The sequence below is a fragment of the Mercenaria mercenaria genome, chromosome 3, assembly GCF_021730395.1.
Source record: "Mercenaria mercenaria strain notata chromosome 3, MADL_Memer_1, whole genome shotgun sequence".
NCBI lineage: Eukaryota > Metazoa > Mollusca > Bivalvia > Venerida > Veneridae > Mercenaria > Mercenaria mercenaria.
In genome coordinates, this window is record NC_069363.1 from 27,369,474 (window position 1) to 27,394,074 (window position 24,601).

Below are 24,601 nucleotides of genomic sequence, written 5' to 3' on the forward strand. Positions count from 1 at the left end.
AACATGGTGACGACAGTTTATTGTAGAGAACATTTTCTTTTTAAATATATCGAAAACCTTAACATATATTAACAAGGAATTTAACATTGGCTCTTTTTTAACATGTGATCTTTGAAAATACACGTACTTTATTTTAACGCCTGACATCTTGTTAAGCTTAGAGCCACCATTAACGTGCGAACACATAATAATTCGACATTTCTTATCAACCATTGTAATTACATTTAGTCAGTTACTGATATACGTGTAAAAAAAAAAACAAACAAAATAAATAAAAAAGTAAACAAATGGAAAATAAAAGTAAGAAAGACGAGTCTCCCAACACATCTCCACCAACGTTTGTGTAAGTCATCTTAGTTCTGGTATGCCGCACTTTAAGAAATTTTTTTGCATTTATATTCTTTTTGTGATAAAGTATTTTTTACCATGAGCGGGCATAAAACAAAGTTGTTTCAGACCAAGCTTAAAGAAGATCAACCAGGGCGTACGTGAAGGATACTTTAAATATCATTACCCGTGCCCTCAAAGGCCGAGGATACTCATATGCCTTTACGAGTCTATGTTATAATGATGCAAAGACAGATTGGTTCAAATGTTCTTTTCAGTAATATACCTTTTTTGACTTATCCATACGTCGAACATTATTTAATTCCTATTGTTGTTATTTCTCTAAGGATAGATTTCCTGGAAGTACAGAGCACAGCAAACACGGCCAGAACCATGCATTACAAAAAAAGCCCACAATGCATAGAGATATAGCAGACTGGTTGTTTCAAACTTCAAAAATATAATAACAAGGACATTTACATCATATTCAAGAATCAAGATTCAAAAAGAAGTATTGGGTAGACAAATAGCCGGGGGTGTTCGGGCAAGTGGATAAAACAAGGATTGATATTCAGCAGTGAAAATGCAATCTCCCTGGACTGTAACCTATAGACCTGCAAAAGACCAACAAATACACTTAACTACATGCCCGTACGTACGCACACACGTATGCACACTTGCAGACAGCAAAACAAACAGACAAATAGGACAAAACAAGAGAGTGGTGCACCGCTCAGGGACTGCAGGTAGCTAGTTGAGACGTGCATCTCGGAGGCTTTAGTAAGGATATTATGCGACTTCAGTGTGATCTTTTGACAATATGCATATATAATTAAACCTGTTGCTGTTTGTTATTTTTATAATATGTGAATATATTACATATAAACCGATGTAGACCAAATAAACTTATCTATCAAATAAAGAAATCGGGCCCTTTTAAAATTCCTTTTCTGTCTTTGGTAGGCCTATTGACCCATCAGAGAACTCATCTTGAGCAAGATATCCTGAATAAAAAACATTGCCAAATTATAAAGCAATTAAGATATTTAAAAATGATACAAATAAAAATGTTAAATGTACTAACTCGGTGTAAATGTCTCCAAACAGATACAAACCAAGCAAAGAAATTATCAGGAAATAAACATCGCCAGAAGCAATTTACGCTTTATTTGGTTATTTAAGACACGGTATGCGAAAATAATGTGTGAGCATAATAAAACCAGCAAATATGTCTAAAATACAAGAAATAAATATGTAATCCTTAATATTAAATATCAAAAGATCTTACGTAATTTTAGAAATTGATACACCCTTCTCATGGTCGTTTCTTTATCGTGAAGATTTTTATTTTGAATAACAAGTATTTGCTCCCTAGGAAAGATTCTCGTGAGGTCCTTCCAAAATATATAATATATTCCTAACTGCATTTGAACCTGCAACACAAACATTTAGATGATTATTTTTAAAACGTATTGTCATAATAAAAGTTCTTTTTATTATCTCATGCATTCAATGCGGTTGTAAATACGGTCAGCATGAGAATAATGCATTCATCCAAGAAGGAGCCGAGGTTGACAATGTTTCTCCTAATGTTGATAATATTACTGAGGTTACTGCCTCATGAAAAATCACATGCAATTTGTTTTCATCGAAAACATCAGGTTTCTAAAAGCACAAATTTCACAAAGGAACAGATAAAATGTTTCAGAAAGAAGTATCCGGCATATCAGATACCTGTCGTTCAGCTTTAAAAAATTGTAAATCGAACAAAATTCTCGGTATTTTTGAAAGTAATACATGTAATATGATTATCTAGCATTTGTCATATATGAGTTTTGCACCGGCCACACAAAACACGAAACACGACATTTACTGCAGGAAAATAAGGTTAATTGCTGAATACAGGTGAAACAGTTAGTATACTACACGATTATCATATTTATACAATTTCCTCGTTTTTAAATTGTAAATCTTCAAGTTAGCAAGGTCTGCACAATGTTAAGATCGACATAATGAGGATTTGGTCTGTTCGTGAGGGATAATGAAAATCCTAACAACTTTCATGCCATATTGCATCGACTTACACGGAATACACTGTTGCCAAACAGTAACACTGCGTCCGTGTACTGTGGAAATATTTCGGCAAACCATTTGGGTACAAATCAGAAATGTACATACATTTTCCTGCCTACAAGTGTTTGTACCTAGGTATACGATGGTACTTTTTCACCCAAACTGTACTTCACTGTTTTATGACACTTAAATGTTGCTGTTCATCTTTAGATATCATCATAGATATTTTTGTCGGCTTACAATGATAGCCAACTATCCACTCTTTATTTTGGTATCAGTTTTAGAAAAAGAAATGCAATATGAATATGCATAATATATATTTTCTCATTTGAATGCTCTTACCTTCGTTTGATTATAAAGAAAAGGTTCGTAAACACAGCTACGGACGGAGCGGCGTTTGAAACAGTCCTGGTAAAGTTTCACACCTGCTGATACCACCCTGTGGAACTGGCGAGGGTTTGGCTTGTTTCTCTTCGTATTCTTACCATATTCGTGGTAGTAGTCAGAATATAGTCTGTTTTAAACAATATTTTGATATTATATAAGCAACAGATAAAACAAACACTAACTACGACGAAATGTAATCAATTTTAACGACGCACCGACACAATTATATGTCATGTTTTTCATGGTATAGGAAGAACCAAGGAGCATTTTTTTTAATCACACGGGCGTATACCTGAACAGATCCACCGACCTGGCTGACAACCTCACAGTAAGAATTACACGCACAATCGAATACTCGAACTCATATAAGTGAGTGGGGAGGGGGGCGGGGGTGTTATTTTATTTCAGCGACCTTGACCACTCTGCCAGAGACCACAATGGTATCGCGGAAAACGATACTTCTTAGTAAGAGTAGCCAATGCAACAAAAATTCACAGTTTTCTGCAAAGCGATACTTACTCTACAAACATGGTTTTAAACAGGTCAGCATTTCATCTTTCACATATTTGATACCTTTATCATACCGGTTTTTGAAAAATATAGTTTTGTTTCCAATTTTTATCTTTGAATTGTCCAATAAAACTTGTTTGCTAATTCCTTTTGACCATTTTGTTCTCTTTACTCTATGTCATGCAATAATGATATCAGATAGAAAATCATGTGTTTTACCAATTTGATGTATGTCACTTTCATTTATATTGCTTTCAAAAACTAGTTTTCCTCCTACTTTTTCCATATATTTTCCATAGAAAACTTCCCATAGTTTGCTTGTTTGATTTTCATTAAATCTTTTCACCCAGCAAGATATATGGTTAAGAAAGCTGTTAAAGTCAACCATTTTGATCCCTCCTTTATCATAGTCCAATTGCAATATTTCCCTTTTTATTTTTTCTGGTTTTCTATCCCATATAAAATTATACATGGCTTTTATAATTTCTTTAATTGATTCTATTTTTGGAGAACTGTAAAAGGATAAATAAGTTTTGGCAATGCAAATGATTTAATTACTGTAACTTTCCCAAGGAGTGTTAGTTTCCTATGTTCCCATTGTTTAAGACAGTTTTTGAAGCTGTTCAGCTTTGGCTCTAAGTTAATATTAAGGTTCATTTCTGCATTATTTGTAAATGTCACACCAAGTGTACTAGCTGACTCTGATGTCCAGGAAAAATTTCTCCCCTGACACAGTCTAATGTTTGTATTAGCTTAAGACCCTGCCCTCAGAATTGTTGTTTTTTAGCTCATCTGATTTTTTGAAAAAAAATGATGAGTTATTGTCATAACTTGAGCGGTTGTCGGCGTCGGCGTCGGCGTCGGCGTCGGCGTCGGCGTTGCCTGGTTAAGTTTTATGTTTAGGTCAGCTTTTCTCCTAAACTATCAAAGCTATTGCTTTGAAACTTGGAATACTTGTTCACCATCATAAGCTGACCCTGTATAGCAAGAAACATAACTCCATCTTGCTTTTTGCAAGATTTATGGCCCCTTTTGTACTTAGAAAATATCAGATTTCTTCGTTAAGTTTTATGTTTAGGTCAACTTTTCTCCTAAACTATGAAAGCTATTGCTTTGAAACTTGGAATATTTGTTCACCATCATAAGCAGACCCTGTACATCAAGAAACATAACTCCATCTTGCTTTTTGCAAGATTTATTGCCCCTTTTGGAGTTAGAAAATCTGTTTTCTTGGTTAAGTTTTATGTTTAGGTCAGCTTTTATCCTAAACTATCAAAGCTATTGCTTTAAAACTTGCAACACTTGTTCACCATCATAAGTTGACCCTGTATAGCAAGAAACATAACTCCGTCCTGCTTTTTGCAAGATTTATGGCCCCTTTTGGACTTAGAAAATATCAAATTTCTTGGTTAAGTTTTATGTTTAGGTCAACTTTTTCTCTTAAACTATCAAAGCTATTGCTTTGAAACTTGCAACACTTGTTCACCATCATAAGCTGACCCTGTACAGCAAGCAACATAACTCCATCCTGCTTTTTGCAATAATTATTGCCCCTTTTGGACTTAGAAAATCATTTTCTTGGTTGAGTATTATGTTTAAGTCAACTTTTCTCATAAACTATCAAAGCTATTGCTTTAAAACTTGCAACAGTTTTTCACCATCATAAGTGGACACTGTACATCAAGAAACATAACTCTATCCTGCTTTTTGCAAGAATGATGGCCCTTTTTAGACTTAGAAAATCATGGGTAGGACAATATTTCTATTACACAAAAAAAATCAGATGAGCGTCAGCACCCGCAAGGCGGTGCTCTTGTTTATTGTTTAGTTTCAATAACGACGCATTTTCAAAATCCGAAATTACATGAACTAGTTTTTCGAAAGATCCTGGTTCTCCATTATTAAAAAAGTTGCATCATCAGCGAATAATGTTTGTTTTAATTGCTTTTCATTTACCTTTATTCCTTTTATATGTTCATCTTTTTCAATATAATTTGATAAAAATTCAATACATATTATGAAGAGCAGAGAAGGGGCATCCTTGCCGCAAACCACGTTGTATTGGGAAATTTTCAGAGATGTGGCCATTATTAATTACTACACTGCATATATCTTTGTAAAAAAGCCTTATCCAGTCAATAAATGAGTCCCCAAAATTTAAGTGTTTAAGACAACGAAAAACAAAATCGTGGTTTAAACTATCAAATGCCTTTTCGAAATCTGCAAACATTAAAATACCAGGTTCATTATGTGTATTTAAATATTCTATCGTTTCAAATAATAATCGAACATTTTCTCCAATATATCTGTTCTTCAAAAAACCTGATTGTGACTGACTTATTACAGAGTAAATAACTTTTTAGGCGGTTTGATATGGCTTTTGTTGCTATTTTATAGTCTACATTTAGCAAACTGATGGGACGCCAATTTGATAATATCATTGGATCTTTTCCAGTTTTGGGGAGAAGAGATATTATCCCCTGTTTCTGAAGAATAGTTACGTTTTTCGTACTATAGGAAAAGTTTATAGATTTTATATAATAGTCTTTAATGTTTTCCCAGAAAGTCTTACAGAACTCACAGGTAATGCCATCTGAACCAGGGCTTTTTTGATTTTAATGCTCGACTTATCAGCTGCGTTTGATACTATCGACCATGAAACGTTGCTAAAACGCTTGGAAAAGGACTTCGGGATCATTGGCAAACCACTACAGTGGATTACTTCTTATCTGAATGACCGCTACCAAACAAGTCTCAGTAAATGGCGAACTGTCTACTCAGTCCACATGAAATACAGTGTACCACAAGGATATGTCCTAGGACCGAAAAACTACATCATGTACACAAAACCCGTTAGTTAAATCTGCAGAAGCTATGGACTAAATCATCACTTTTATGCCGATGACTCACAACTATACTTGTCGTTCAAGCCAAAATATATTTCCTACCAACATGAAGCCCTATCCCGAATTGAGATCTGACTCAACGACATAGTCTCTTGGATGCATCAGAACATGCTGAAGCTCAATACTGACAAAACTGAGGTCATTTTGTTTCACACAAATCACACAAAAATACCCGAAGATATCTGCGTGAAAGTAGGACCCTCTCAGATTAAACCATCAATTTGTGTGAAGAATCTCGGTGCTAGAAAGGATTCAAACATGGTCATGACACAGCATGTTAACTCTCTTTGTACAGCTAGTTATGCACAACTTCGGCAAATAGGCCACATTAGACAGTAGATCACAGCTGATGCTACCAAGTCTCTTGTGAACTCTCTGGTTACATCGAAAGTAGACTACTGTAAATCGCTGCTGTACTGAATTTCCAAGGACACACTGCAAAAACTTCAATGTGTACAAAACACAGCGGCCCGCATCATAACAAAGACTCACATCACGCCGGTATTGAAGGAGTTGGATTGGCTTCCGGTTCAGCACCGAACTGAATTCACAATCTTGACACTTACATACAAAGCCATGCACAATGTATCTCCCAAGTACATTGTCGATATGCTGGACATGTACAAGCCTCGTAGAGACTTAAGGTCGGCAAATGGCCCGGTGTCTTTGGTTGTACCGGGGAGTCGAACTGTAAAGTATAGTGACAGAAGTTTTAAGCATGCAGCTCCAAAGCTTTGGAATGCCCTCCCAGCAAGCATCAGAGCTTTAAGCTCACTGTCCGCATTTAAAAAATCTTTGCAAACGTATCTCTTTCATACATGTTATATAAAATAACAAAATCTGAAATACTGTTGAAAATGGCGTTAAACCAAAAACAAACAAACCATGACAGGTTTGTTTCGTGTTAAGAAAGGGATTGTTCTCGTAATGTAATTTAACGTTGAACATAATTTATGGATGATCTTGTTTTAATTACTATTCCTTTTAATCTTTTACCAATATATTTACATGTATGTATTTGTATGAACGTGTTCTTTATGTTTCTGTAAAGCACTTTAGAACGCACATATTTTGTATGAAAAGAGTGCTATATAAGTGTGGTATAATAATAATAATAATAATAATAATAATAATATCCATTACCAAACTATCTTGAAAAAAAACTGTATTCCAATTTAGTAGTAGTATCATTGGTTTGATTAATCTTTTGTTTAAAGTATTAGAAGCGTAATAGAGTACATCCTTTTTGAAGAGTATTCAATTCCTACCATAAACCTACTTTTACTGCAATTCTCAGGGGGCGTAGGTTCAAGCCCTACTGGGTCTATTTTTTTCCTTATTTTACTTTTTTTTCTAGTAAGTTTTTACTTCTTTCAAGACTTATAATTGATTTAGTGTTCAAAAATGGAAAAAAAAATTTTCTTGCTGTTCAAAGTGAATTTACTACTTAAACAGAAGGGGTAGAGTTACACATCTTTAAAAATATTACATGCGGTAAAAGTTCTCTATTTTGTTTTCACTCTTTAGATTACATATAGTGGAAGAAATAGGTAGGTTTTACGTCTGCCCCAAGGTTATTTTTGAATGAAGTAAGCAAAATTCAAAACAGAAACACAGGATTCGACTTTATTTTTCAATGTTGAAGTTAGAATTCTGTGTCATTAAATCCGTTTACTTGAGGCACCCTTAGAAAAATATTAATTTTATGATATTGACATTTTTATTTTGTGTTTTATAATTGTTTACCAATAGTTTGATGTTTCTTTTATTAAAATTAATGGTTAAATGAGTTCTCTGCAAACGTTTTGGATAGTGGCAGTCAATTTGTCTCTACTTGAGCTTGAGGAGATACCATAAGTTATACAAAATTTATAAAAAAAACGGCACGGTAAAAGTTGTTTAAAAATCTCAAAACAGTGCAAAACATGGTCACCTTTAAGAATATACCAAACAAATCAAGTTAGAGTGTATCTTATAAGTTTGATAATTTAATTACTGTGCTTTGGTTATCGAAATACATATTATTTTTGAACATGTTCCACTTAAAGATTATTTTAAAGCGAAATATAAATACATTAGTTATTATTAGTATTGAAGAAGAAAACTTATAATCGAACCGTTACATCGTGTCTCTTCTACACTTTACGTTTTGTGTCCTATTTTTAGCTCACCTGAGCCAAAGGCTCATGGTGAGCTTTTGTGACCGCTCAATGTCCGTCGTCCGTCGTGTGTCGTCAGTCGTCCGTCCATAAACATTTTCTAATCTTTTTTTTGAAAACCACTGGACAGAATTATATCAAACTTCACAGGAATGATCCTTTGATAGTCCCCTTTCAAAATTGTTCAAAGAATTGAATTCCATGCAGAACTCTGGTTGCCATGGCAAAAGAAAGGAAAACTTTAAAAATCTTCTTGTCCAAAACCACAAGGCGTAGAGCCTTGATATTTGGCATGTGACACATTATCTAATGGTCCTCTATGAAAATTGTTCAAATTATGCCGCTGGGGTGAAAAGAGTCCCCGCCCCGGGGGGTCCTAAGTTTTACATAGACTTATATAGGAAAATAACTTTAAAAATCTTCTTGTCTAAAACCACAAGACCTAGACCTTTGATATTTGGTATGTAGCATTGCCTTGAGGTCCTCTACCAAAATAGTTCAAATTATAACCCTGGCATGAAAAGAGGCCCTGCCCTGGGGGGTCTCAAGTTTTACATAGACTTACATAGGAAAAAAACTTTTAAAATCTTCTTGCCTGAAACTGCATACCTATGCTTTTGATATTTGGTATGTTGCATTGCCTTGTGGTCCTCTACCGAAATGTTCAAATTATGTCCCTGGGGTGAAAAGAGGCCCTGCCATGGGGGTCCCAATTTAACATAGACTTATATATAAATATAGGGAAAACATCTTCTTGTCTGAATGTCCAAGGTTCAAGGCCTAGGCCTTTGATATTTGGTATGCAGCATTGCCTAGTGGATGTCTAACAAGATTGTTCAAATAATTCCCTTGGGGTGAAAAGAGGCCCCGCCATGGGGGTCGCATATAGGAATAAATACTTCAAAAATTATCAGATCATATATCCTAGACTGTTTAATTAAAATAACTGATGACCCCAACTGATTAGAGGTCACCTGAATGACCTTGACCTACTGACCTACTTTCTTGTTTTTTAAGATACAGCCTTGAAATTTGGATGACATGTACAGTTTTGCACACCAATCTTAAAACTGACTTTCAGTGACCATGAATATGACCTACTGACCTACTTTCTAATATTTTAGAATCAGTTTGCCATTTTAAGCATGTGGCTCATATTACTCAGGTGAGCGATTCCGGGTCATCTTGACCCTCTTGTTATATTTAGTTGCTTTGTACGTATCATAGCTTTTGCATATTTCAATAGAGATTATCATCTATTAAGTCGAAATAGTTTTGATTAACCATAAAAAGGAAATTTTAGAATATCTGACACAAAATTGAATATTTTCTATGAGTTTAGAAGATATATTTTCTCTAGATACCATTTAGTGCGGCGTTTACTTTTTTGGACATAACCAGGGTTACTCAACAGAGTTTGGTAACAAAATTTGAAAAAGACGTAGAAAACATCTACAAGAACTTACATGATTTTTGTTTTGAGTGACCATATCTGACAGATCCAAACACATGGTTACCGTTCTGGTAACCATATAGTGATTACTATGCTGGGTGTAAGACAATAAAAAAGACAAACATTATAAGAATCGTACGCTGGTTGAAGGTGCGGATGGGAATATCCGGCTCGCAGGTAACTGTTTAGGCGGTAACGAGGCTCAGCCGAGTTACCGCAAAACAGTTACCCGAGAGCCAGATATTTCCATCCGTACTTTCAACTAGTGATAGATTATTTTTCTTGCCTGTCGTATTCTTCAAATTGTAGAAGATATAAAGAAAAACGAAGGTTTTTCTTTTCGGCGCTATTTTGTTATAGTAACGTACGAATTTACGCATTCATTCACAAATTTCGGCACGTGAGTCATCTTACACTCCTGGGTGTAAGATGAGTTTTTCTAGCACCGGAAAGGCAGGGGAAAGTCCTGTCCGGCATGCAGAAAAAAAAAAATACATGTATTCTGATTTGTTGCGGAATGATGGACTAAGATCTATTGCGAGTGGTCAAAACCTGTTTGGAAAAATTTATCAAAATCAAGCGCATTTAAAATGTGTACGTATTTTATGAATTATATTGTAATAAATAAGATATTACACGAAATATTTGAATCCATTAATGACGAGTATTTTCAGTAATCCTAAAGAACATCACAAAAATAGTTCCTACATTTCTTCACGGGGGCCTCCGTGGACGAATGTTAAAGGTCGCTGACTTCAAATCACTTGCCCCTTGTCGATGTGGGTTCAAGCCTCACTCGGGGCGTTGAATTCTTCATGTGAGGAAGCCATCCAGTTGGCTTACGGAAGGCTGGTGGTTCTACCCAGGTGCTCGCTCGTGATGGAAAAATGCATGGACTGGCACCTGGGGTCTTCCTCCACCATCAAAGCTGGAATGTCGCCATATGACCTATAATTGTGTCGGTGCGACGTTAGACCTAACACAGTAAATAAAATAAATACATACAGATCTTCACGACAAAACAAAACGATGCGATATTAAATAAAATGTCAAAGAATTTTATGTAGTATTTGTAAATGGACCACTATGAAAATACCTGTGCGACTCGAGTGGAAATGTGGTAAACAAGAACTAAACGGCACGAAACTTGTTGCCTAGCAATGTACACTTACTGATTAAGTTGACAAGTCTGCAAAATGACTTTGCTACACATTTTCAGGGAAATTACCAAACATTATTATTATTATTATACCAGATTTATATAGCGCCCTTTTCATGATCAATTTCACGTTCAAAGGCGCTTTACATAGTTCAAATGCAGCCACACAGGGCGCATAATTCATCCTCTACTAGTACAGACACAGAGCGATCTGACCAGAGGGACAAAGTGAGACAAAGCCCCCACGACAGAGAGATCAGAAATCAGAAATCAGATACAGGCTTGTCCGGCTAAATTAGCCTAGCTCGTTGCGAATAGACAGCCTGGTTCTTTAACGTGCCCAGTTATATAGCACTGATACACGCAAGGATTGCCCGGGTTCCTGACCAGTACACCTCTAGTGTACCTGTGTTAGTGTTATATGACACAAACATACCTGTCAACCGGATCTCGGAATGTTATTAAGATCTTTGCTTGAGGTATAAAATGGTGAATGTAGTCTAAAATCACGTATTTTGGTTCATCCAGATTTTCATTTCCAGGGAGGTGTTTCCAGTGTGTGTTGAGGTGTAGATTAGACGGACTTCCTTCACCTGGAAAAATGAAAGTAGTAAACAGGATAAAGGTAGAGCATAAACCTTAATACGTTTTCAAAATTTAACTTTTCAATCCAATTAATGGAATTAAAGTTATTTACTATAGAACTAGATGGAAAGAAGGGACTGTTTTATTGTATAAACTTAAAATCTACTTCATTCAGAGGAGATACTTTGATGGTGGATATAGTTCTAAACGTCAATATATCAAGCGAATCTGTTGTTTCAGAGTCATGCACCTCATATCAAAACACTTCATGAGGTTTAAGACGTTTTCAAGGCGCTTGACTAAAGACGATCTATCGTTACAGTTAAAAGTTTAATATACCCGTATACAAGACTAAATTAGATATGCCAATACCGTATTTGTTCTACTTGCCCGTTACATGTTCGTAATTATAGAAGCGACCACCGGACGAAGTGTTTGAATAATCCAATATTTTCTTAGCAGCTTTGCGAAACATGGAAACATATTCATGAATATCGTCATAAATACCGCCTGACCCTGGAAGAAAACGTAAAAAAAGCTAAGTATCCATGTGTTCTGACAGTCAGCGTCAGTGTGAATCTGCTTATTAAATATCATAAACACGCCTTTTGCAGAGTGTATAACATGTACACAGCAAAACTTATAGACTGAAGAACTAATGCAGATTTTCTGGATTTTCTTACAAACCATGAACCTTACGCAACTTCCTGCTCTAACGATATAATATTATCAAAACTTCTTATATATTTTCCGATGTTAAAACTAGACCAATGGCATTCAATTTGTTTTTCGATAGATATTTATTTTTTTAATTTCCATTTTCATATATGTACTTGTCCACAATTTTTTGAGGAATATCAAGTCCTATAATGGCTGAACTCCACTTAATCCGGCTGTTCTTTATTTCATATAACATCCACTTACTTTATAACCATTTTTCGACATTTTCTAGCATATCAGATTTTCAGAGAATTATATTGCCATAAAGACAAATATCGCTACTTTAGAAAAAACAAAACGAAAAGGAGGTGTTAACTTTTATATAAGAAAACTACAGTTCGTTAAATACAACCCACTGAATTTACTCCTTTTTTGCTTCTTTCAATTTCTCTTTTCGAGACATTAAATTCTTACGCCGCCATTTTTACCAACATGCCAATTTCAATAGAATGCTAAGTGATACTACTGAAACGCGATAAAATAAAAGAAACACGATGCTATCGAGAAAGGGCACGAGGAAACTTTCCCATTACCAACTTTTACTAACATCGATCTATTGGAAAATCGATAAATTTGCCTATATACACAAAGAAGGAAAAAAATACGTAAACTTAAATAGAAAAAGTTCTATTTGGAAATCAAAAATTCGATACCCCACAAATTAAAGTTTAATTTATTCCGGATATTATAAATATTTTTTTTAAAAAAATATTTTAATACTTGGTTGGTCCTTTTTGACTTTAAATAGACCCACCTCAGTTCATATAGACTCTGTAGGAAACGATAAAAAAACTGACTTTTTCAAATATAACAGATAAAATGAGATATTTTCCGCAAAAAATCAAAAATTCGATACCCCTAAAAATGTAGAAAAATTATTCAATTTTCGTTATGTGTAATTTGTTTTAAATTTTATAATGGTTTGTTTGGTCCTTTTTGCATTTTAGTGTGTACAGTGAACATTTCTTAAAACATTCCGGCATTTTTCGCCGGTATCCGTAAGTACTCGGAAGCTGTTACGGAAAATATTGTCGTCTGCTAGTCTGACTTTGTCGGTACAAATTGTTATAGCTCAAAGCCTATAAATTGTAGGCAGCTTCACATTGACAAAAAAAAAAAAAAAAAAAAAAAAAAAAAAGAAAAAAAAAAGAAAAGATTATAATTAGACAATTTAAAACAAATTAATTGCTGAACTCAGAAACGCCGAAACCTAGATCCGCTGTCGTTTAAAATAACGCTATGGAGGATTTAGTGTTAAATTCGCATTAAATACAGATTTATTGAAAAATAAATATATTTATGCAGGTACGGGACGGTACGGGTTTTAATATTATTCAATTGCGGAGCACGAAAAGCTTACGCGCAAATTATCAAGAACTTCATAATTGTCAATAGAAGAGGTTCTAGCACGTACAGTTCTGATGTTTTACTACAATTTGATGTCCAACACAATGTAATGTTATGCTGCAGACATCGCCGCAGTGTACAACACTGGACAATCGTATTTGTATGGTTTTAATTTTCTTTATTCGTACTCGGTCATTTTCGACCCAGTAATATAGTTTACTTGGTGCTAGAGATGTCTTTGCTGTTCATTTGAGATTCTCATAGAGCTCAATTTGTGGTGTATATTGATAAACTGCAAAGATATGATTTACTTAATGTTGATTCGGCAATTGACGTGAAGTTCTGTGGAATTAATGGCGGTTGTTTAACAAACTCGAACCATGTCCTGTTCTTTCAAGATTGATTAGTGAAGCATGTTTATTTGCCAATTTATTCTAAGGCAACACACCCGCCACATCCCAGCGTACATATACAATGATTTTATTATTACTGAGAAAAGCAAACAGGGTGTTTAAGCAAGAACTTGGAATACTTAACGTACTGGAATTTGAAAGGAATGAAACATTCTATTTTTAAATGCTAACATTTTACAGATAGATGGTGTTCATTTCAACAACCTGGGATTTGAAAAATTTCCACAATGTGAGAGAAATGATTTTGAAGTGCATTGCAGATATGTAAATTAATTCACACATGTACTGGAAGATACTGTATTCTAATTGGTGGCACATTTGTATCTATATTATCATATAACAGTAAGTATAGACATACATGTAGTAAGTATATTAGCCGTCATATATGATAGAACCAAACCCATATGGGGTCCATTTCAGTTAGATAAACAAGACTTCCTGCAGGCTTATGAACATGGCAGATCTTGTATATCCTAAAGGATGGGGTTATTGCTAACAACTTAATAAATGAAATCCATTTATTATGTTTTTGCAATATGTGGCATAAAGGTTAGATCCCCACCTTTGATGATGCATATCAACTGTTAATATTTGTCTTTTCTTGATAAAATTAGTCACCTATCACATATTATGTATGATGCTGTAACAGAACCATTTATTGTTAATTGTGTTTTCAAATTCGTCATTTAGATATTAAATGACAGATTTCAATCAAAGATACGTGTTGGGTTTTGATTTGATTTACTACATCATCAAACAGAGCTCATAAAGTGAGTGTAAGATATATACCTTGGTTATATGGAGCTTATGCTACGGAGCTTGCATAAATACAGATTTATTGAAAAATAAATATATTTATGCAGGTACGGGACGGTACGGGTTTTAATATTATTCAATTGCGGAGCACGAAAAGCTTACGCGCAAATTATCAAGAACTTCAAACCCTCCCTCCCATCCCTGGTATGCTCAGTATACCTATAGTTGTAGATAGTTCGACATGTGCCAGTCATTTTTGTTGTCTTGATAGATATGTCATTACAGTTTCATTGTAAAAATGATGTTCAACATAATGGTAGTCATTGTTATAATAGATATTTCTCATACTTCTTAATTGTTAGCATGACATTCAACATACATTTATAAATGCTGTATTGATACTTCACATGTAAATATAAATATATTGATATCATTACTTTTAATTATAAGGCTGACATTCAGCGTGCTATTATTATTATGCTAGTTATTGTGCCATTACTTTTTGACTATAAGACTGACATTCAACATAATATTATACTGATCATTGTTAATTAATGGATATGTATTTCAGTTTTTTCCTAGATGTAAGACTATCATTCATTGCTTATTGGCATAAAGGTTAGATCCCCACCTTTGATGATGCATATCAACTGTTAATATTTGTCTTTTCTTGATAAAATTAGTCACCTATCACATATTATGTATGATGCTGTAACAGAACCATTTATTGTTAATTGTGTTTTCAAATTCGTCATTTAGATATTAAATGACAGATTTCAATCAAAGATACGTGTTGGGTTTTGATTTGATTTACTACATCATCAAACAGAGCTCATAAAGTGAGTGTAAGATATATACCTTGGTTATATGGAGCTTATGCTACGGAGCTTGCATAAATATACAAATGCTTTTAATTTCCTTCGCAAAATATACTTAAAGCAACTGATTCTCATGTTTTTCCGTAAAATATAGTCTGTCAGTAATTGAGTTTCAAAGCATTCTTAAGAAGTATAACGATGATTAATGTATTAATTTCCAGATACCTATATTATTTATATTATAGAATCTGATTCTAGAGGTACGGATCCGTACCTCTAGACAAGCCTATTAGGGGTTTTCTAGGGGTACGGACCTCCGTTTTTCTAGATATTAAGGGTTATTTACATTTCAAACTTTGTTGAAAATGAAATAACAAATAAGACTCTAACTGTATTCACCTTAAACGTTGATCTAAATTGTTTACAGATGCCAGTGTTCACCCGATTGATTACATTTTCTTCCGAAACGTAAATAACCGTGGACCACCAAATAAATCACGAGGATTCGAACATTAAAGATTAAACAAAAAGACTGTTAAATCATGTTGTGAAAAAAAACCCACCTTTTTTAAAAAATAATAATTAACCCTTAGGGTATTTATGTTTTCCGTACGTTTTGATAGGCATTACGAGATACCAGGGACGTTTTCACAAACAGTTTCTTTTACCTAAAGTCGGTTCTTATTAAACAATCAGTTCCGTGCCGATTATCATTACTGTATATCTTGTTAAATAACAAAATGAATATATGCATATTATAATTCCTAATTTATTTTTATCTGCTGAATTTCAAATATATTTCATTTAAGGGTTAGATTCACTCATTAATCTGTTATCAACAGTTTATTTTACAATAAATTAATTAATTGGCATGGAATAGTGTATTCATTTGGAGTTCCTCGGTTATTTAGGGTTTGAAAGAAGAGGTAAACAATCGGATGGACGCTGGTATCTGTAAATCATTTAGATCCAATTTTAAGTGAACACTGTTTAAGTCGTATTTGTTATTTCATTTCCAACAAAATTTAAGATGTAAATAACCCTAAATATGTAGAAAAAGGAGGTCTGTACCCCTAGAAAACCCCTAACAGGCTTGTCTAGAGGTACGGATCCGTACCTCTAGAATCAGATTGTAGAGGTACGGATCCGTACTCCTAGACACTTCCATTATTTTTTGCCGAACGATCAGGAGTTTTTTTTTATTTACGCGGCGGTCCGGGTCCGATCTCCGGTGCGGTCGTCTTTTTTTCTTCATATGGGATTTTTTTAAATAATTTTTAAAAAAGAAAATAAAATCATTTTCTATTATTCATAATATGACCAAACTTTAATTTGAAAGATAGCCTTGATGAACTGATAATTCTACTTCTTTCCGAACCTTCTTTGTATATATTATTCTGTATTCTTAAATTAATGCATGTTTTTGGTACATTCTTTAATCATTCGTTTTAAGAAAATTGCGATATCTATTATTTGATTTAATTGTAACAAATATCTTAAAATTACCCTTTGACTTTTATTGTGTATTACAATATTGCCTAGGGGTAAACAATATCCGGTCAGTGTTGTTCAAGGCGGGTCATAAAAGATATGTTACCCCACTTACTATAAGTGATAGGTATTTTTAGGATTTTATGGTTTTTGTGTTGTAATATATGTTTTTCACTTTCTTCTGATTTTATATAGTCTTTTCCCTTTCTTTCATGAAATTTGTTTTTACGATTTTTACCCTTATTTCATGAATCGTATGACAGTAGGAAGAATCAGTACAAATTTAGAATACACATCGTTAACAGAGTTAAACGGGGAGAAAGATTGGCACTATTTTTGGACTACTTGCGACTAGACCAGCGGAGGCTTACATTTGATTTTTGGAAATGATCTGCCTATAAAGCACGGTTCCTATCAGAAATATGTATGTTATTGTTTTTAGTTACCTGTCTTGATTGGGTTAGGTATGTACAAAGAAATGTTTTAGCATACTTTCAAAAACTGCCAGTGTCGGTTTCTCTAACTGTGAAAAAATTGAATTATATGACACAAATCTCACTGATAACCTTCCCCTTGCTGGCAAAAAAAAATCAGTATAAGACAACAAAAGAAATAAAATACAGTATTTATCCAAGATCAAACTGAAAACTTTTTAAAACTGGCATACAATTAATGAAACTATCTGTAACACATCTTTTACTTTACTGTTTAAATGTACTTTAAGTGGAAATATGTTAATGTGGAAGAGCTCTTTTGTAAGTCCAACATACACAGACCTTCAGACGCAACCAACAGCAGTTTTAAAATATGACATTCTCTCTTATTTGAAGGCCAACATAGCAATATGTCGCATATCAGCATAATATATGAGTCTGGGAGGAAGTAACCTCTCAGCGATGACATGTTGCAACATGTTAAAGTGCCGCTCTGTGTGATCAGCTACTGTTTGTTTTTGACTCAAATCGTAAAAGATAATCTTAATCTTATATATCAAGATGGTAGCAAAGACTTTTGAAACTAATAATTAGGTATATAATAAATGAATTGCTTCTGTGTTGTCCATACAGCATCGGCAGATCTTTCGGATTTAAATGTATGTTGCAAATTCTCTATATAGATATATTCTAAATGGGTGCATTTCTACGTTTAGGTATTTTCAAAATAATAAAACAATGAAGTGTTTAGATTGTCGGAATATTCAATATAGCTGATAGCTATATCATTCCTATACACGTAACTACCAATAAACACACTCCATAACAAACGAGTGAATGAAGTATTGCCATGCAATACAAAGTCCCCTACTGGAAGGCACCTAATTTTCTCTACTGCAGTATAATATAATGAACTGATATCTGTCAAATGATGTATAAACAATATAGTACTATATATACAGTATGTTATAAACAAAAGACTTGGATTAAAATTTGTATATATATAACCATATAGTTGTTTTCATATAGCATTTTTTGGCTGATTATCAAAAAGGTAACGTTATTTATAGTAAAAAAATCCATATAGTCCACATAAAACTCTTTACCAGGTAGAGATAGGTCAAAATACACCTAAAAATTGGATTTAACATGCATGTTGTACCACAGAAAACTGGTCTCGATTCTTCGCTACGTCCTATAATAAGTAAGTTACAACATAAGCTATTTATAGTATAAACAAAGGGACATAATTCTAAAAAACAAGAGTGCCTCATGGTGGTGAACATTTGTGCCAAGTTACATCAAAATCCCTCCATGCATGAAGAAGAAGTGTTCCAGACAAAGTCATTCTTGTATCTGACCTTTGGCATCTATGTGTGACCTTGACCTTCGATCTAGGGACCAGGTTCTTGCGCATGACACTCCGTCTCATAGTGGTGAACATTTGTGCCAAGTAATATTCAAATCCTGTTTTGCATGACAAAGTTATACACCGGACAGGAAAAATGTCTCATTAACCTTTGATCTCCAAGCGTGACCTTGACCTTTAAGCTAGGGTTTTGGGTGTTGCGCCTGACACGTCATTTTATCATGGGTAACATTTATGCAAAGTAATATTAAAATCCCTTGATGGATGTCAGAGTTCTGGACCGGACAGGAAAAAAATCCCCTATTGACATTTGACCTCCAATTGTGACCTTGACCTTTGAGTTAGGGTCCGGGTTTTGCGCATGACATGTCATCACATCATGGGAAACATTTGTGCCAAGTAATATTAAAATACCTTCATGGATAGCAGAATTATGGACCGGACACGAAACAGACCATGTTCATGCAATGTTAATATTTGACTGCCAAGTGTGACCTTGACCTTTAAGCTAGGGGTCTGAAAGTTGTGCATGACACATAGTCTTATTATGAGGTAAATTTGTGCCCAGTAATATTAAAATCCCTTCATGGATGGCAGAGGTATGGACCGGACAGGAAAAAAGCCTTGTTGACCTTTGACCTCAAATTGAGACCTTGACCTTTAAGTTAGGGTCCGGGTTTTGCAAATGACAGGTCTTCACATCATGGGAAACATTTGTGCAAAGTAATATTAAAATCCCTTTATGGATGACAGAGTTATGGACCGGACACGAAACAGACCATGTTCATGCCATGTTAACATTTGACTGCCAATTGTGACCTTGACCTTTGAGCTAGGGGTCTGAAAGTTGTGCATGACACATCGTCTTATTATGAGGTACATTTGTGCCCAGTAATATTAAAATCCTTTCATGGATGGCAGAGTTATGGACCGGACAGGACAAAAGCCCTGTTGACCTTTGACCTCAAATTGTGACCTTGACCTTTAAGCTAGGGGTCCGGGTTTTGCGCATGACACGTCGTCTCATCATGGGGAACATTTGTGCCAAGTAATATTAAAATCCCTTCATGGCTGACAGAGTTATGGACCGGACACGAAATTGCGGACGGACGGAAGGACGGACGGACGGACGGACGGATGGACGGAAGGACGGACGGACGGAAAAGCGCATTCCTATAGTCCCCGAAACTGGTTTTCATCCAGTAGGGGACTAATAACGACCGAATGTGACAGTGGATTATTTCACGGATTATATTTTTGCGCAAATTTATAAATATCATATTATATGCATGGATTATCTGCTATGCTTGCACCATATTGTTTACATCATATAATGAATATACATTTCATATATTGGATACGAGAAATAACTAAAACAGATAAATGTTCCAGACTTGTTCAAACTAAACGGAAAATAAACCCAAGGACACAATGGTATAAAACACATAAACCTGTTTTGAATCTTTTAAAACGCTTCGTAATAACTTGTATATTTTCCGAGTTTTCAAAATGCTATGTCAATATATGTTGAAGTTTGTATAGAACATTGACTTGTTGTAGAAAAACACATACAAACACTCGCGCGCGCGTATGCATCATTCGACTTCCAAGCTACTGATTTTGGAGGAAGTAAAAACAGCCTATTTGAACATCATTTCAGACACCGGAGGACTACCGACCTTCCACAAGCTAACTGGATACTGGATAGAAGTCAGTCGGCCACAGCGGCCCCCTTGCGGAAACATTGGGGGTTAGCGTACTGATATTTATTTATACTTTTACCCTCTAAGTTTACAAAAAGCGCTGAAAAGTAACATTGTTTTCTGTATTGTAATATTACTTAACATGTTTTGTGCTTAAATTCATATTCGAAGTCACCTTTTTGTTTTATAATTTATAAAGCGTTACAATTTAAATTGTGTATATGTTCCGGCATGGTTGTGCTGTTTCAATAAGCGTTAAATGTTTCGTTAATTAGTAATTAATCATAATGAGAATAACTGATTTATGGAAATTAATCGTCGTCCAAAGCCCATGACCGATTATTTTTTCATATTCCATTATTCCGTTGTTCTTCGTTCGTCGCCGTTTGGGTATTTAGTTAATATTTTCTCGTTGTAAGATGGGTCACTTGATAATTCAATGAATACATTCAGTGTACGATTACGTGGCCCTGCATGACACAGTTTATTTGCTGTTTTCGCTATACATGGATATATATTCAATGCCTTTTTGGCATGTTAGTAGTCATTAATTTGCTTTAAGACTTGACTAATCTTCAGAGTCAAAATGCAAGTTCAAAAGTTCTAACATCAGACACAAACTACAAGAACACGAGTGCGCGTAGCTATTCTTTAGGCAATTCTGTGCCCTGTTGTGCAATTGCAGCGCATTGTTTCTTCGTTAATATGTTCAATGTTTGTGAGTCACTTTCTATCAATATTTTGATGTAAAAAATACAATATTTGCACATTCACAGTCAAATGGAGTGTAATCTTGAATGTTTAGAACATGTATGGACTGTTCCTAACAAAACCTTATGCAGAAAGCGCAGTTATGTAATGAATGTTGTCTTGGTTTCCTATCCACTATAAATAAGTTTAGTAGGGCCCGGTACCAGAACAGTTTTTTATATTATTCCTTTGACAACCAGCAGATGACTGCTTAATTTTAAGTATATTGTGCAGTCAAAGGAATATGGTCAAAATAAATAGAGAGTTCTGTATGATTAAACTATGCACATGAAAAAAATTGTACAGTACGGTAACGATAAGATGTAGTAAATACAAGTAGTTAATCATGGGTATCTGACAATGGATTTCGATACGAATAAGCATTATTTATGCAGTGTTGATATAACAAATAGTGAAATGAACTTAATTTTGATTGTGATTTACTTACAAAATCTTTTACGAGCAAACCACTGTGCTTCCTTGAAACCGGGTCTAATAAAATCTGGATGGAGAGACAGTCTGTAGAAAAGATCGCCAGTTCCACTCTTCTTAACGCCAATAACGTAAACATAGGGCAGGCATTGAAACTGGTCATTCTCGAACCAACATGGGTTCTTAAAATTTGGATCAAACTTGAACACAGGCTGTAAAGTGTAAATGAAAACGTTTTCAACTTTTAAAATCTTGTGTGTAATCGATCTCTTTAATCACTATATAAAACAATTATTGTGTTTTTTTTATATATCAGCAAGCCCACACAATTAGGTCAATAGGAAGAGTCCAGACTTACGGAACGCGGGGTCGTGAATTCGATCCCAGGGCGATGCGTATGTTCTCAGTGACGATTTGTTAAAATACATTGCGTTTGAAGTCATTTGCCCTCCACCTCTGATTCATGTGTGGAAGTTGGCAGTTACTTGCAGAGAACATGTTTGTATTGGTACAGACTCCAGGAAAACTGGCTGGGTTAATTGTTTGCCGTTATATTACTAAAATACTATTGAAAAACGGCGTTAAACTCTAGCAATCAAAACAAACATTTTTATCAGCATATAAATAGAACCATGGCGCGAACATGTATTTAGTATCAATGAAAATAAGCAGTATAATATTACTCAGTGACGTGTTTCTTACCTACCTGAAATCTCTGTAGTCAAAAGCATAACGTTACTTTCTTTCTACAGACAAGAGGGCTCATTTCAGACATTTACGGTATGTTACTGATATTGGCTTTTATGCTGGACAATCTTTCTCCTTTAGTTCTAATATTCATTCTGCTCATTCATTATTCTTTTTAAAAAAATAATTTATAGGCTCAAGATTATTATGTCTATGGTGGCTGATTTCTGCCATTTCGTGTCGGCGAGGCGAAAATGCCGAAGACACAAAACACGAAAGGTCGAACACTGCTGATTTGACGTGTGTTCGCCTTTCGATTTTCGAGGCGAACACACGATGACACAAACCATTGAAAGCAACATAACGAAACTTCAAGGGCGAACACACGAACTTTTATGTCGGTGGGTCGAAGACACGAAAACACAAAAGGTCGAAAACAAAAAAAGGGCGACAACACGAAGTTTTAATTCTGCCTACACGAAAAAAGAAAGATACAAAAGCTCTTGTGTTCGCCCTTGAATTTTTGAATTTTCGTTATTTCGCCTTCAATGTTTCGTGTCGTCTCCGTCTTAAGCGGAACTCCATAATGGGCTAAGATTTATTTACTTATTGTTGAATGACACAGGTATTTTTACGAAAATGACACTGACTCTAATGATCTTGGATATGCAAGAAATTAAGGAAGTATTTCAGTATTTCATTGATGAAGCATTCGGGATATGTATGGCTAAAGATAAATGGTTGAACAACGGATCAAACCGTTCAAAACAATAAGAGAATCAGGTCAAGATTTTTGTATCAACTTAATGTTGTAAAAATAGCACAACGTAAACAATTGATTACCTACATCATTCATTAAGTTTCGGCCGTCATATTTAGAATAATTTGCGAATTTCTCCTTTCTTTTCGGTTCGGCTCTCCAAAGTCGTATAGCTTCCGCAATTTTTGCTTGAATTTCATCTGTAACAAACTCCTTCCCAAACGGTAAGGAAGTTGACAGTTTTTGTTGATGTTTTATCTCTTTAGGTTTACCATTGTTATGTGCGGCAGTTGTTGCTGTTGGTGGTGATGCTGTTGTTGATATCGTGATGGTAGATGTGCTTTCTGAAGATGATTCTGTAGTTTTACTTTGACTTTCATTTATCTTTTTGTCATTCGTAAAAATATGATCCCAAACTTCATTCACAACAGTACCAAGCTTACTTCTCCCTGCGACGACTGGAGTCTCGTCAATAACTTGTTCTCTTTGATCTCGTTCATCATCTTGTGTCATTTCTAAAACATCGTCCCTATATAGTATCTGAAATATCTGAACACAAATCACTACTATTAAAATAGCAAATACCGGACGTTTCCAATTTGATATCATTTTTCTTAATGTCGGGAAATATTACTGAAATTAATTCCAACAGCTGTCGCTGTATCACAGGTTTCATTAATCCCAAGTTTGCCAAGTTTTATTTCTACCTAAGCATATATTATGCACAACTATTAGAAATCCTGCTTATCTTGATTACATATGTTGATTTCTTATTTTGTCTAAATGAGTTATGCTCATTGGTTTGATTAACTTGCAATTTTCTTGCCATTTATTTATCAAAAATGACATTATTTTAGATTTTGATGGCATTATATATCAGTGTCAAATGGTTTTATATTAAATATATTCAAAAAATGATACATGAGAAAAACGGTGTTTAATTTTTTGTAAAATGTGAAACATAAATCACTAGTTCATCAGAATAAAGTCTTTTTATGATCACGGAGAAATACATTTTTATAGTAATGCTAAAAATCCTAAGAGAGGCTGCATTTTCAAATAACAATGATGTACAGACTCAATCAAACCGAGTCTGCTATTAAATTTTTTTTAATTTTATAACAGTGTCTATGAAAAAAAAATGGTGGAAAAACGATGACAAATCCAAATAGTTTGTCATTTGTAACGATTGTCATTAACAAAAAGCAATGTGAACAAATGTTCGTCAAATACCTGACAAAAATATGTCGAGTGGGCGATCTTCATCGGTCTTTATTTTTGTAAAATCTGCCGAGCTCTCATATTATCGTGCCCAATACGACATCACGACAAATCGACAAATACAAAAGGTATACCGAACAT

The 24,601-nt window shown here is 34.6% G+C and overlaps 2 protein-coding genes across 2 annotated transcripts; both read right to left on the reverse strand.

Annotated features, from left to right (window-relative positions):
• LOC123525864 (carbohydrate sulfotransferase 15-like) lies at window positions 1-11,829 on the reverse strand. Its single transcript, XM_053539638.1, has 4 exons — window positions 11,823-11,829; window positions 11,411-11,567; window positions 2,743-2,914; window positions 1-1,760 (listed from the first exon to the last, which is right to left on the reverse strand). The coding sequence occupies exons 1-4, from the start codon at window positions 11,827-11,829 to the stop codon at window positions 1,602-1,604; spliced, it is 495 nt and encodes a 164-aa protein (XP_053395613.1). The 3' UTR covers window positions 1-1,601.
• On the reverse strand, window positions 11,560-23,900 carry LOC123525220 (uncharacterized). Its single transcript, XM_045304089.2, has 3 exons — window positions 23,327-23,900; window positions 21,809-22,004; window positions 11,560-12,075 (listed from the first exon to the last, which is right to left on the reverse strand). Exons 1-3 carry the CDS (start codon window positions 23,846-23,848, stop codon window positions 11,942-11,944), a joined length of 852 nt encoding a protein of 283 aa, XP_045160024.2. The 5' UTR covers window positions 23,849-23,900; the 3' UTR covers window positions 11,560-11,941.
• Window positions 23,901-24,601: the final 701 nt, after the last annotated feature.